Source organism: Cydia pomonella, chromosome 14 (assembly GCF_033807575.1).
Source record: "Cydia pomonella isolate Wapato2018A chromosome 14, ilCydPomo1, whole genome shotgun sequence".
Classification (NCBI taxonomy): domain Eukaryota; kingdom Metazoa; phylum Arthropoda; class Insecta; order Lepidoptera; family Tortricidae; genus Cydia; species Cydia pomonella.
The window spans coordinates 19,189,941-19,205,675 of NC_084716.1; the positions used below are offsets into that span (position 1 = coordinate 19,189,941).

General features: G+C 38.8%; 1 protein-coding gene across 3 annotated transcripts in view; it reads right to left on the bottom strand.

Moving 5' to 3' along the window:
* The window catches only part of LOC133525112 (probable cytochrome P450 49a1), a 61,779-nt gene that overhangs the window by 8,258 nt on the left and 37,786 nt on the right, over window positions 1-15,735 (bottom strand). For all 3 annotated transcript variants that reach the window (XM_061861364.1, XM_061861365.1, XM_061861366.1), the window contains 5 exons: window positions 5,691-5,856; window positions 3,133-3,222; window positions 1,911-2,027; window positions 516-592; window positions 79-274 (listed from right to left, as the gene is read on the bottom strand). In XM_061861364.1, coding sequence (XP_061717348.1) covers window positions 79-274; window positions 516-592; window positions 1,911-2,027; window positions 3,133-3,222; window positions 5,691-5,856 — 646 coding nt within the window. The remainder of the gene's footprint in view (window positions 1-78; window positions 275-515; window positions 593-1,910; window positions 2,028-3,132; window positions 3,223-5,690; window positions 5,857-15,735) is intronic.

A 15,735-nucleotide genomic window follows, 5' to 3' on the forward strand; every position in this document is an offset into this window, starting at 1 on the left:
GAGAGAGCAAAGCACAAGGTGAACCCTTTTTACGAAAATATCTGTGGTCTTATTTGACATAGGCAACGATAATCTTACCTGAGGATAGTGTCAAGAGCGTTGACATATTGCTTGAACATTCTAGTATTCCACAATCGCCACCAGGGTGCCTTCAGCTCCAGTTGTCCGACGCAAAGGAAGAATGTGTTGACAGCGTCGATGAGACGCTGGCTTTCTGAGCCAGAGGACGCGTGGAAGCAGCCTAGGCGAGTGTCTAGGGCTATTAGACCGAGAGCTGGAAAAAGGAGATAATCACTAGGCTTTCAAGTAATTTCTCATAATGACACATTGTGAATAAGAGCATTCCACCAACTAAGAAAATTATTTGTGGTCTCATGATATTTCTAAAGCTTGTCTTGAATATTTTACAGCATCAAACTAAAACTAGTTTCCTCAGCGTTCGTATAAAATCAAAAGAGAAGGCATTTTGGTAATACAAGTACGCGTCTAATCAGTCAGTTTCTGTAACTACTTACATTCTAAAGACCACTTGTGAACTTCATTTAAAAAGTCCTCTGGCGTTTCATTGTCCTCTTTTCTGATTTCACGCAATCTGGAAGTAAGCAGGTATTTTCAAATGTAACCATCCCATAGCAATTGCTGAGATGTCATACAATCTAATACTAATAATGGAAACACTTATAAAGGTATTATGATAGCTGGAGGGTAGGCCGAGCTGTGGCATGTGCGATCGGCAAAAGTTCTGTGTTCCGATAGATTATTGTCCATACTCGTATCGATATTTGTCTGGAGGTGTATTCATTAATGTATTTTGTGTAGTCAGTTAGCAGCGGGTTGGGGCACTTTAACACGGGATGTAGCCCACGAATCTCTGTGTCGATTTTGACGCTAGGGCGGTCCCGCTGACGGAAAGTAGTAAGTTGTATTAATCCACCATGACCTCAGCATTGGTCGCAGCCGCAGCAGGGACTTGTCCACCCCTTCCCTGAAAAAAGCCTTTAAATGGCTGAGTCGTTTATCGAATAACCCCAACCATTGGCTTTCCCTTTGAAATTGCTTACCCGTTCGTTTGACTTAGCTCTAGGAAGATGTTTCCCTTTCAGGGATACCGCTAAATCGAAAGGGCATCCCCTTCCTAATTAAAAAAATATGACACCGGTACTGTTAATACGCCCATAGACATAGACACCCAATCCTTCACTTCAAACATAAATAAGCAATAATTGATTCTACTTTTACGAAGAGAAAGCTGAAAATGGCATAAGCGTCATAGTTCATAATCGATACCCCTTCAAGAGGTTAGCGCTTTGAAACGGGTATCAGCTTACCAGGGTACCAGTTTTTTTTTTCTTTTTTTTTAAATGTGTTTCTTTCTAAATGTTGAAATTTTTATTTCTTACTACCTAATTCTACCATTAATAAAAATTCAGTTCAAATACTATGTTCAGGTATTTATTTGGATATATTTTGTGTAATTCCTGTTGATGACTGACTTGTTACTAATGCAAATTTTATGGTCTTTTGCCAAAAGTAAATTAAACTCGATTATTCATTAAGTACATATTTTACGACCGGTATGTATTTTTAAGGTTTCGAGCATTTGTGTGTATATTGTACATTAACGTCGTTTTTAAATTTTTTGTTATTTTACTTTGTTACGTATTGCAATTTAATGGATGACTGTTATTGGCCTTCTTTTATGTAAGCATTTATATGTTTAGTTATATTTACACCTGTTGTTATCCTGAATACCAATAAAATAAAAGTATTATGAAGCGCTTAAAAAGCCCAATGAAAGGGTTTTAGTTAGCAACGGCTTTGGTAAGCAAAGCTTTACGAAATAATCCTTCCAAACAGACCGGTCCCTAGGTCGCAGAGATTGTAAAATCGGAAGTAGATTGAATGTTTACCTGTTTATAAAGGAGTCTGCGACTTCACTAACGGCTACCGTGTACTGTGCGGCAGCACTGGTGCTTAGGGCCACTCGTGAGACCTTTGTGCGGAACGCGGACCATGAATCGCCGTGCCTGTAATCATAACAATAGCATAAATTATTTTTTCTTATTTTTTTCCTGTGTTTTTCCTCGACGGCTAGTTTAAAAAAGTATCACATCAAACACATTTTCATGTAAAATGTTGCCAAGATGTAACCATGAGGCTCGCACAGTCAAAAAGTTATCAGATCTCTTGTAGAGCCAAGCTTCTAATTCTACAAGCCCTAACTTCACAAATTCTACATCTTAGTCAAAACATATGGCTTGGTCGTTATGGCCTTGCCGGCTTCCCTAACTATGGTTATCTTTAAAAGGTACCAGACAGATAGTTTACTGTTACATTAGTAATAGTTCAGAATAGTGTGTATTACTGTAATGTTCTTCCGCCATAGTGCAACACTAGCACCTATTATAAACCATAGAGTAACTTATACATACTGTACCTTAAGCTGTTTTTTGACAACACAGATAATAAAATATGACATATGACATGTGCATTAGCATCAAGGCGATTTGTTTACAAAGGGGCATACCGAGAACTGCGAAAATCGAAATTTAGTTATCTTCTCGCTCGAATATGCAAGAGTGATAGAGACGTTACATAACGAAATTCCGATTTTCTTGTTTTGCGGTAGACCCTCAGATTATGATTGATTATGGTAGTGGCGCCCCCTAATGAGAATGACGTCTGGAAGACGGCTCCAACGATAAATCCATGTGGAGATTAGCAGAGTGTACACATTGATTGAGTATTGGAATAAATATATTTCTCATGAAATCAGATGCCTGTGGTTTGTTTACGAGCAAATACGATGAAAACAATAATTGTCGGCCAACTAGATATATAAGGATACAATTGTGCTAGAAAGTTTTATATTAAAGATATTTAAGAATACAATTTTGCTAAAAAGTTTTGTATAAAAGATATTTAATGATACAATTTTGCCAGAAAGTTTTGTATAAAAGATATTTAAGAATACAATTTTGCCAGAAAGTTTTATATAATAGATATTTAAGGATACAATTTAGCTAGTAAGTAGTTTTATATACAGAGTAATTTCAAGGGAGCACTTCGTAAAGAAATTTCCAAAGAAAGTAACCAGTTTTATTGCTCTTGAGTGCGAGTAATTTTACTTACACGGCAATGACTCCTGCGCAGTTTTCTTCGGCACCAAAAAAATCTTTCCTCAAAACGTGCTTGTAATAATTCAACGACGGCATTGATGGTCTGTAAAATTAAGAAAAATAAACTATTGAGATAATTTACTTGATTAATTTAACAAAACTGAAATACCACTTTTTTTTGGAAGAAAAATTCAGATAAAAACACCCCATTGATTTTTTTGCTGGTTGCCTCATCTATGTATTTTTTGTCTATTTTTTTTTACTAGCCCATTCTGGTATCCCATTGCTGTGTAAAGGCCTCTCCCCCTGTTCTCCACGACTCCCGATATAGTGCCTCTTCCGGCCAGTTGTTGAGGAAGGTGTCTAGGTCGTCCCGCCACCTCCGTCTGCATCTGCGGCTAGTCTTTGATCAAATTAGTAAAACTATTGTCTCATTTTCAACTTCTAGTAAATATAATATAACGCATGTAGCAGTCAAACTTGACGTGCTATTGTGAGGTAACTATTTTCAATAACTTTTGCCACCTACTTGTTCGTGTACTTGTGCTAAACCACCATTGACATATATCTAAGGACGGGCCTTACGGACACTAAGAATGGTATTAGTTCAGTGGTGTCACTCACGAATTCGAGCCAATCGTGCAGTCTAACGCAACTAGTTGGGACCAATCGTGCGCGTGATGCGAACTCATCAACCAATCGCGTTGTGGCGTTAGACTGCACAATTGGCTCGAAGTGTGCGTGACACCGCTGTACTGGCCCCATTCTTATTGCCCGTCCTTTGATACATGTTAATGCTAAACACCCTTTCTACTTCTACCGCATCAAAAACGAAGACTATGTCCGAACGGCTGAGTTTTGACCTTTTATCTTAACGCACTTCATCTGGACCTATAGGTATATTTCAAAGTATTCAGTAGATAATAATTTTGCCCACGTAGCTGTTACCTACCTACTGTATGTAGGTACATACAGTATCTATCTGAACGTAAGGCAATTACTCAAATTAATTAAATTACTTAACTCTCCCATAGGAAATTTCAACAAAAGACCAACAAAATGTATGAAACGGACAATTTTTTGGACGATTTAAGTGTTTTACCATGGTACCAACCCTTAAATCGTGCAAAAAAAATTGCTGTTTCATACATTTTGTTGGTCTGTTGTTCAAATTGCATTAATGGGTTGAAGTAATTGCTTTACGTTTAGATACATACTGTATATTAAGCCTCAACTGGTTCTCGTATAAATGACAAACAATATGTCAGGATGGTCAAGTAGACGTATGCACTACGCACCTGTGTGGAGCTCAGTCTTCACATCTAAACACCATTTCCAATTCTCCCTCTTCATAAAAGAGCATATCCGGACGGCCGAGTAGACCTGCTATTTTGACGCACTTCCCATGAACTTGCTGTCTTAAAGTATTAAGTAATAACACCGACCGGTCTGGCCTAGTGGGTAGTGACCCTGCCTATGAAGCCGATGGTCCTGGGTTCAAATCCCGGTAAGGGCATTTATTTGTGTGATGAACACGGATATTTGTTCCTGAGTCATGGGTACTTTCTATGTATTTAATTATTTATATATAGAGCAAAATGTTTTATTCTCCACTTGACTTTATAAATAACAATGGAACTACTTAAAAATTATATATTATATTTATTATTGTCTGAATACCCACAACACAAGCCTTCTTGAGCTTACTGTGGGGGTTAGTCAATTTGTGTAATAATGTCGAATAATATATTTATATTTATTTTATAACATCCGACATTGTTATGCCTACCCCTTTGGAGCTCTGGTTCCTTAATTTTCTTTCGAATTTTTACCCACCGAGTTCAAACCACGTCATGTCACCCGATCGAGTAAATTCTACCTATTTTTTACCGAGTGTTAGCGGATGCCCTGTTTCAGCTTGGACAAAAATGCCTTCGTATTTCCGGTTGTTCTCCTCTGAAATTCGCATTTCTTAACCAATTCACATGAAATTTTGTGAGCAGGTTTGGTAGTTAAATAAAAGAATTTTGTCGTTTCATTTCTTAGAAAAATTTTGTAATGTCGGAAATCGGCCTAAAGGACTTCAGCGCCTGTGTAGGGTCTAAGGCACTTAAGAGGGAAGAATAGCTTTGCGATCCTAACGAAATAACGGTACTTTTTCTATCAATTTCCATTTCGGGAGAAAACGGTTTCCACTAACTTAATCATAACAAATCACTTTGATTTTGATATCGATCGCTTCAGTATAATATATTCTAGGTTCATAGGTTTCGCTTTTTTGAAAAAAAAGTTTTTTTTTTGTTTTGTTTTGCAATTTTTGAAATAAAAGAAACCTATAAACCTAGTTTTTCATTGTATCAATAACATACTAAAAAATCATGGAGAATGGAAAATGTTTAAAATTGGAAAAACGTTATCTCTTTTTATATGAACAAATATGTGCTATACTTCCCTCTTAAGACTATTGTGAGATCGCTGAAATAATGATTTAACGAAATATCATTTTACTTTTACATTTTTTAAGTTTATTGCGAGGCCTACAGCTCACAGAGCCCCTAAACTTACACCTACCTGTGAGGGGCTCCGTCTTCAGATCTGAACACCCTTTCCACTTCCCCCGCATCGAACACAAAGAGCATGTCCGGACGGCCGAGTAGACCTGCTATCTTGACGCACTTCCCATACTGCTCTCGGAGCGACAAGCACACTTTGTCGACATGTTCAACTGAGTAATTACCTGAAAAAAAATAAGGAAAATAATGTAAAGGAAATCGAACTTTCGATAGTGTTCATAATGTCATGCCATTCTAATTAATATTCTAACAAAGTAATCTGTTTTCACGATCACTCTTTATACACGTCTGAACATCGTTTTAAAATGTATTTTTCACGTCAGCAGCTCGAACAAGGGTAATTTGCTGCTTAAAAACAGTGAGCAAAATCGTATTTTGCTCACCGAGTGAGACAAAATAACATTCAAGTGACCTTTAGATTCAAATGTCATTTCAACGTGCGGGGCCTAATACAAGTTCGAAATATTTGGATTCTATTGTCTTTATCCCTTTCACGTCACTAACAAAAAGAAAGAGACAAAAAGTGCATACGTAATTCAACGGTATATTGACGGTTTATAATAGACCCCCGAAATAAGTCAGACCGCATCGTTCCAAAACACCCTACGAGTCTTCATTCGTAATAATTAATTAAAGAAATAAAAGTTTAAAATTTAATAAAAACACCATATTTTACGTATTTTATGATACAATCAAAACAATGAACTTATACAAATTTACGCAATTGTTACGCAGTAACAATCTACTTAACTACTTTTAACGATCTCTACTATAGTTGACAAATAGTAGTATCCGCAATTCGGACCGGATTTTACAAAAAAAAAGTTGTCGATTTAACTGTCAATTGATGCTCGTTAATTCATTATTTTCGTATTATTTTATTGAAATTTCTTTCGTTTTGTTTTATTGCGGTAATTAAAGTTAATTGTTAGAATACCTTCAGAAAACATGAGTGAAATAGTGATCCGTCCGTCTGGATTACATTTTTTCAGGTTGTATTTTTTGATGGCTGACTGACGTGAAAAATTGTGTGTACTACACGAGATCAAAGTTATTTATATCTCGTGCGCTTTTGAGTCCCTTACTACGCTCAAGATTCTAAATTATAGAATCTTTCGCTTGGACGGGACTCAAAACAAGCACTCGAAGAAATATCAAACTTTGCTCTCTTGTTGTACAAATAACTATTTCACCTCAGCAGCTCGAACAAGCCTACTTTCTTCACTCCAGGGAGTGAAACAAGCTTTCATCATAATGATGATGCCTTTCATTCATGAATGTAAATAAATGTGATTAACTTTACTTGATGTTGAATTTTTTTAACCTTTAATATGTTCTCACTACTGAGGTGAAAAGTTGTATGTGTCACACGAGAGCAAAGTTATTTTACATTTCGTGTTTTTGACTCCAAGAAAAACCAACTTTCCTCTCTTGTTGCACAATAGTGACGCTCCGCACGTTGAAATGACATTCGAAAATAAAGGACACTTGAATGTTATTTTGTCTCACTCAGTGAGCAAAATGCGATTTTGGTCACTGTTTTTAAGCAGCAAATTACCCTTGTTCAATCTGCTGATGTGAAAATAACTGTTGTTTTTTTTTGTTGTACCTAATAATATTATTTTTCAATCAAAACATTTCCAAAAATCGCCCAAGAGCATGTCGGGCAATGCTCAGTGTAGGGTTCCGTAGTTACCATTCTGTTAGAATAGGCTAAACGGGGGCTATTAGTAAATTTATATGTACATTACAAGCATAAGGGAGTACTTTCGCAGCGCTTTGTACGTCTTTTTACAAAGAAGAGAAGACTTTTTGCAATAACTCAAAATGTACGCTATAGTTTTTATTGAGAGTATTTATTAAGCTTTTGTATTACAAATTCTTTCATATTTTTCGGATCCATGGTTCAAAAGGAGACACGTATTTTTTTTCTTTCGGACCGATTATTTCAAAAATATTCATTTTATCAAAAAATGGTTCGTGAAAACCCTTATTCGTTTTGAATGATCTATCTAACGATACCCCACACCAATATGTAAAAGTAAAAAAAAAAGTATGGAGGCACAATAAAAAAAAATCTCGTAGTTTTTATATTACCGTTCAGTCACTATGCACGAATTATGTATCCATGCCTAATTGCAGCTAACGATCAGGGAGCAAAGCCGCGGACGGACGGATATGGTGAAACTATAAGGGTTCCTAGTTAACTACGGAACCCTAAAATGTGGGCGGCTGTCAGTACACATAATTACAACTTTTACTCACGTATGGTAACATGATCTATTAGCTGAAACTAGTTTATAGAAAGTCATTGACTATCCCGTAACAGATAACCTAACGATCGAGCGATCGCTATGATCTGCTTAATCATTATCCAGTTAGAGATCGTATCATTCACGAAGACGCGTGCCTTGACTAGTAATGTCATGTTATTAAAGGTTAGATTTGACTAATCTGCGCGTCATCGTGGATGGCACGAGCTATATTTGTGATTTATACATGACGATCTTGTTGATTAAGAAATAAAGTTTTAAATCTTATACCTTTAAACGAGCAATTCTTTTATATATATTTATATATATATTTCTGTGATCTCGGAAACGGCTCTAACGATTTCGCTGAAATTTGGTATATGGGGTTTTTGGGGGTATACAATCTATCTAGATTAGTCTTATGTTTGGGAAAACGCGTGTTTTCGAGTTTTCTTTCGACGCAGAATATGGTCGCTAATTTCGTGTTGCCGGCCACTGTCCGTCTGGTCCAGCGGGTTAAGACGCGTACTGCTAAACGAGTGTTACGGGTTCGAATCTCACCCGGTGACTAACTTTTGTTTTTTTTTTATATGTTCAAGTTTATATATAATTTTTTAATTTTTATTGTTTTAGTCATATTACAAAAAATAGTTATAACCGAGCAAAGCTCGGTCGCCCAGGTACTTATAATTGATAGAAGCTATGTCAGTTCTTTTTGTCCGTCCGATTTCGGTTTCCGTTGCGGCAGGCTTCGGCATAATATCATGTTTTTTTATATACTACATCGGTGGCAAACAACCATACGGCCCGCCTGATGGCAAGCAGTCTCCGTGGTCTATGGACGCCTACACGGCCTACGCCATTGTGTTCCTGCCGGTGAGTAAGGTTGCCAGAGCTAACGAAGGCGCAGAGTGTTAGGGTCGGCAACGCGCATGTAACTCCTCTGGAGTTGCAGGCGTCCATAGGCTACGGAGACTGCTTACCATCAGGCAAGCCGTATGCTTGTTAGCCACAAACGTAGTACTCGCTTAGTCAATCAAAAATATGAAATCCAACTGGAAACAAATACAAAAAATAATATACGTCCGGGAATCGAACCTGGATCATCGCTGTTAGCTCCTATTTCTATGCGTTTGTTTGCCAACTGCGTCACTATCGGATGTCCATAAGTCGGTGAAATTAGGCTACTTATTCTCGAAAAATAATATATACAAAAGAGTGCCGTGACGGTCCGTTAACCGTCCGATAAGGAACTTAGACCCAAAAATCAAAAAATCTTACTCCATATAACTTGTACGAAATGTTAGACGCTATCCTTGGTTAGTTTCAATTTTCACCACCGCATGCGAAAGCGCTTTACTTACCAAGCACTTAGCACGTAGCCAATACAAATAAAATATTTTCTATGTTAGTATACAGAGAGGAAAATGGGGACTACGTTGTGTTGGGGTCGTCCGCTATCCTCTTAATGCGGTATTTTTTCCTGCGGCCGCGCATGCGCGAAAGTGAGAGTGCGCTGCGCCGACGTTTGCTGTTAGTTACGGACGGGTTGATTGCTTATTACGATAATTCGAGAAATTTCACTTATACATTACGGAACGGAACAGTGGAACCTTTCAGAGGAAAAGGTACCGCCCTAACGCATATATGAACGTAGTCCTCATTTTCCTCTCTGTATATCTTATACCTTTAAACGAGCAATTCTTGTATATATATTTATATACCTAATTCGGGGATCTCGGAAACGGCTCTAACGATTTCGATGAAATTTGCTATATGGGGGTTTTCGGGAGCGAAAATCGATCTAGTTTTTATAATAATGTTTTTCCAGATATTTCACTTTAAGTATAGTAGACAGTATGTTTTTAAATAAATAAAATAATAATTAATAATAAATAAATTTAATATTATACGACATTATTACACAAATTGACTAAGTCCCACAGTAAGCTCAATAAGGCTTGTGTTGAGGGTACTTAGACAACGATATATATAATATATAAATATTTATAAATACTTAAATATATAGAAAACACCCATGACTCAGGAACAAATATCCATGCTCATCACACGAATAAATGCCCTTACCAGGATTTGAACCCGGGACCATCAGCTTCGTAGGCAGGGTCACTACCTCACTACCCACTAGGCGACTACATGACTACACAGACTAACCGGTCGGTCGTTTCATCACACATCACACACTCGATGCAGGTGTAATGGAGAATAAATGCCTATATTGTTCCAGAGTAGGTAATAGGTTGTGAAAAACCACTATAACTCCCTCCGTACCAACTGGGCCACCGATACTTCACCCGAGGACAGCGAATATTTCCACCATGTGCGCCTTAAAAAGGCGCTCCTAGCGACATCTACCGTAGAAGTGTTACACTTAAACGGCTGCGAGTTCCAATCCGTATTAGAAATTCACCAGTAACGATGCGTCTCACCATACTAAATAAATTTTGTATCTGGCAAAAACTGCTGCAAACGATGTTATTAAGCCTAATTAAAAGCGGAAAAATTTACTGCCTCAGGCGAGACATGAACTCGCGACACTAGATCACTAGCCCATGCTCTGCCAACTGCTCTACCAAGAGTTCACATTTTTTTCTATTGTATTGATAATTAACCTTACTACTTATAAGCAGTAATCTAAGGAAGCGCTGGTGGCCTAGCGGTAATGGCTCCTCTTCACGATGGCCCAGCGCTGGCCCAGCGAGATGGCCATGCGATGGCTGACACGCCACTACACGATGGCGACATTCAGTTGCGATCTATTCGTCTTCCAAGATGGACGTGGGAGCATTAGCCGCTGCAGCAATTTATTTATACGCCACGTACCAACCTTTTCTTAATCTGCGCAATAATAAAGTAATTAAAAAGAAATGACGTAGAAGATTATGGTGGATGTTATCTATCCATCGCAATAAATAAATAATTAAATAAACTACTTATTATGGGACAGTATTACACAAATTGACTAAGTCCTACGGAAAGCGCAATAAGGCTTGTGTTGTGGGTACTTAGACAACGATATACATATTATATACATTTTTATTTTTATACTACGTCGGTGGCAAATAAGCATACGGCCTGCCTGATGGTAAGCAGTCTCCGTAGCCTATGTACACCTGCAACTCCAGAGGAGTTACATGCGCGTTGCCGACCCTAACCCCACCCCCCCTCGTTGAGCTCTAAACACATAGAACTAAAAAATATACTTAAATACATAGAAATACTTAAATACATAGAAGACATCCATGACTCCGGAACGAATATCCATGCTCATCACACGAATAAATGTCCTTACCAGGATTTGAACCCGGGACCATCGGCTTCATAGGCAGGGTCACTACCCACTAGGCCACACAGGTTGTCACCTAAGTCAATTTAAATTTGTGCAATAAACTCTTCAAAGCTTTGAAACCCTACTAAAAATCATTACTTGTCTCTTCCTTAATGTGCCGCTGTGTAGGTATATATTGTGCATATATATAATTTATGTATGTATATTTAGATATGTAGGTATCTAATATTAATTTCTTTTATTATTGGTATATTTATTTATTTAAATTGTGAATGTACTGTATATACATATGTCTGCGTAATGTATAAGTAATTTTCCTAATCCTCTAATTAATTCGTGCACTATTTGTTATAAAAACTTGTTTTTTTAATATCCTGCTACCTTATTTCTATAGTTTTGGTCTTTATGTTTGGGGTTACATGTTACGCTTTCTCCCCGATATAACTCTAAAAACTTTATTCTTTCGTGATGCGGCCAGATACTCGTCATTTTTAATCAAAATAATACACAGCACTAACGTCCTCACTCGACCGCGTTCGAGCACGCACTGAGGGATGGGCCACGTGTAGATGCGGACAGCCATCGCTGGTCCACTGCCTTTGATGTGCGGACGAAAAACCGACACCGCGGCCTTCCCACCGCCATCCCGCGCGCCATAAGCCATCCGACACCACTACCCTCTCTACACGCTGGCCCAACTTAGTGGGCCACTATGATGATCCATCATGTAGAGGAGCCATAATGGCTCCTCTACATGATGGCCCAGCGTGGGCCAGTCCTAGGGACGCATTTATGCGTTAGAGGGAGCAAGTGATATTGCTATCTCATTTCACCGCATAGCTGCGTCCCTTGGACTGGCCTACGCTGGGCCATCGTGTAGAGGAGCCCTAAGAGCGTGCGACTTGCAATGCGGAGGTCGCGGGTTCAAACCCCGGCTCGTAAAAAGTTTTTCGGAATTTATTGTACGAAATATCATTTGATATTTACCAGTCGCTTGTCGGTGAAGGAAAACATCGTGAGTAAACCGGGCTAATCCCAATAAGCCTAGTTTACCCTCTGAGTTAGAAGGTCAGATGGCAGTCGCTGTCGTTAAAGCTAGTGCCTACGCCACGCCAATTCTTGGGATTAGTTGCCAAGCGGAACCCAGGATCCTATCAGCCGGGACAACGTGAGGACGGTGATGATTGACACGTAATCTTAGTTCTTTGGATTATGTATTGAGTAGAAATTCTGTACTTTTAGCAGTTAACACTATAACACTAGACCCTACTCATCCTGCTGATCCTGCCGGTGAGTAAGGTTTCCAGAGCTCAACGAGAGGGGGATGTTAGGGTCGGCAACGCGCATGTAACTCCTCTGGAGTTGCAGGCGTACATAAGCTACGGAGACTGCTTACCATCAGGCGGGCCGCTTGTTTGCGACCGACGTAGTATAAAAAAAAAGTTAACGCAAAAAATCAACTGTCACTTCTACAATAATGTGCCTATGGAAATGATCCGGAAAAAAAAACCTACTTATACTTATTAGGTACGAGTATTTAAATAAAAGTAAAACAAACACTTTGCGCAGTTTCGGGTAGTAATAACATTTATTGGTTAACCAACCAAATACAAAACCGCCTGGATCTGTCACTGAACGACCTGACTTTAACCTACATTATTTGATCATGTAATGTTTTCATCTACCCTCAACTGGCGTAAGGAGCCATTTGAAGGTAGATTTCGTTTACTTTTATGTAAATACCTTAAAATATAGAGATAAATTATGCCCTCTAAGACTGAACAAAGTTTAATAACACCGGCATTAAGTACTTAGTACCTATACGGAAGATAATGTGGGAACTGAACATTAAAAATCAATCTAAAAGCTATTAACTTTGACGCACCACAGGCAAACACACAAAATGGTTGACAGTACCATGATGACCTTTTCTCATTGTTGCATAGACAATCTATCAGTACCTATACCTACCCGTGATTAAAATGTGCTAAATTCAATATAAAATATTAAATTACGAGGTAGCTCCTCTTAATGAAAGTTGATTTAGTACTTAGTTTTGAGTTGAAGAGAGCAATTTATGCACATGTTCTACACGGTTTAATATGGTAAATACGCCTGTCCATTGTATGCAAATGAGACTTTTGAACAAATTTAGGACACGTTTTAATTACATATTTTAGGCGGTTCAAGTTTCTAAAATCCTTACTAATTAACGAAAGACCCGTAAAAATTTTAATTATGTAAAATATCATCACGCTCTTTTTATTTTCCATATGGTTTGAATCCGTGAAAATGAGTTTCATTTAAGTAAATTTATTTTCACCACACCAGCTGGTAAACGCCCTCTTATTTAAAGACAGACAGAAAGTTGCATTTCATCCACATGGATGGCAAAGTAAATTTTGAGTTGTTTCCTTATGTAGGCTGGATAAATATTCAATAACATTCATTTTCAATTGATTAGATTTTGTTTGATATTTTACAGTTAGTATTCTCCTTGCCTTGGTGTGGTAAAATTTTATGTGTTTTACTCGGTGGCAAAATTTGTTTAAACTAAAGCACGAGCCTTGAAACCCTCTCATCGCTCAACGAGGGGGGCGGGTTTAGAGTCGGCAACGCGCATGTAACTCCTCTGGAGTTGCAGGCGTACATAGGCTACGGAGACTGCTTACCATCAGGCGGGCCGTATGCTTGTTTGCCACCGACGTAGTATAAAAAAAAATTCCACTTTTCATAATTTTGGAATCGTTCGCTTGCTCGGGTATCAAACGCTACGCCGGGTCGGGTACGCTAGGTTAAACAACAACTTTGCCCACTTGTAAAACAAATAACTATACTCAAAGTCATATATATATAATAGGCCTTTTCATCTGCGTGAGATGTTTTAAGCAGCATCCTGGTAACGACACTTGCGTTCGTGGCTGTATAGCCCTATGCGAGAGAGGATCCCACGTCCACACACGCGGCAGGTGTATGCTTGCCCAGGTGGGCGAGGGTTGGGGGCCTGCTCGTGGCGCCTCATACGTTTCTCTCTTAAAGAGGTAAACCAGGCATCGTCGTGTGTGGCTTGACCATCGTGAATAGCACGACGCCATACGGGTCGGTCTTCGGCCAGTTTTTGCCATTGGTTACATGTGATATTAAAAGTAACCATATCACGCTTGACGCAATCTTTGAAGCGCAGCATTGGCCGCCCGACCAGTCTTTTTGCGTCTGCAACCTCCCCTAGCAGGATTTGACGTGGCAAACGAGTCCGTTCCATTCGATACACATGCCCAAGCCACCTCAGTCGTCTCTTCTTTAGTATGGCTGTGATACTATGGAGCTGTGCCTCGCTTAGAACAGACTCATTTGTCACGCGATCCTTCCATGTGAAGCCAAGTATGCTCCGCAGACAGCGCATATGAAAGGAGTTCAGCCGGCGTTCTTGTTTTGCGTAAGTTGTCCAGGATTCCGCTCCATACAGAAGAGTGCTTAGGACACACGCTTGGTAAATAAACATTTTCGTTTTTACCGTAAGATGTTTGTTGTCCCAAGCCCTTGCACGGAGTCTTCCGAACGTAGTGGCCGCTTTGCCGATGCGGGAGTCGATCTCCACGTCGAGCGAGAGATTGCTCGACACAAGCGAACCAAGGTAGCAAAACTTGCTGACCACCTCGAGAGGTGCGCCGTTAAGTATAATCGTTGGCTGTTCTGAACATCCTTGCGCTAGTATCACGGTTTTACCGGGAAATTTCAAGAATGCAAATCAATTACAAATCCGACCATAATTTCTTTATTACATATATTAAGTTACATAAATAATAATAATAATAATTCAGCCTATATACGTCCCACTGCTGGGCACAGGCCTCCTCTCATGTGCGAGAGGGCTCGGGCTATAGTCCCCACGCTAGCCCGATGCGGATTGGGGACTTCACATACACTTTTGAATTTCTTCGCAGATGTATTGCAGGTTTCCTCACGATGTTTTCCTTCACCGAAAAGCCAGTGGTAAATATCAAATGACATTACATATACAGAAGTGTATGTGTGTGTTTTATGAAGTTACATATAAAGTGAAAAAAAATAAGAAAACTACCAATGGGTGTATCAAAGAAGATATCGAACGTGTTGTGTATTTCGCGGTAACTATCTTTTTATACAATGTTAAAAATATCTATAACGCTAAGGTAACATCGATAATAGACATGTCGATATTTGATTTCGTCAACCACTTTATTTTGCCTCAAAAATGATTTCATTTGTTACTAAATGTTGTTTTATCGTTTTAGTGATGGCTCTCCTTTCGAATATTTATAATCAGACGATGAATAGAGGCAAGGAAAAGAATCTCCATATACCAAAAAGTGTCCGACAAAAAACCATTAATAGGTGGCGCTACAATACCTAGAATACTTGAGAAAAAAATCTAATCATAGAGAGCGCACTTCACTCCGTCAATAACGCCTAGGTTCTTAGCTACTCTAGCGCTACTCTGG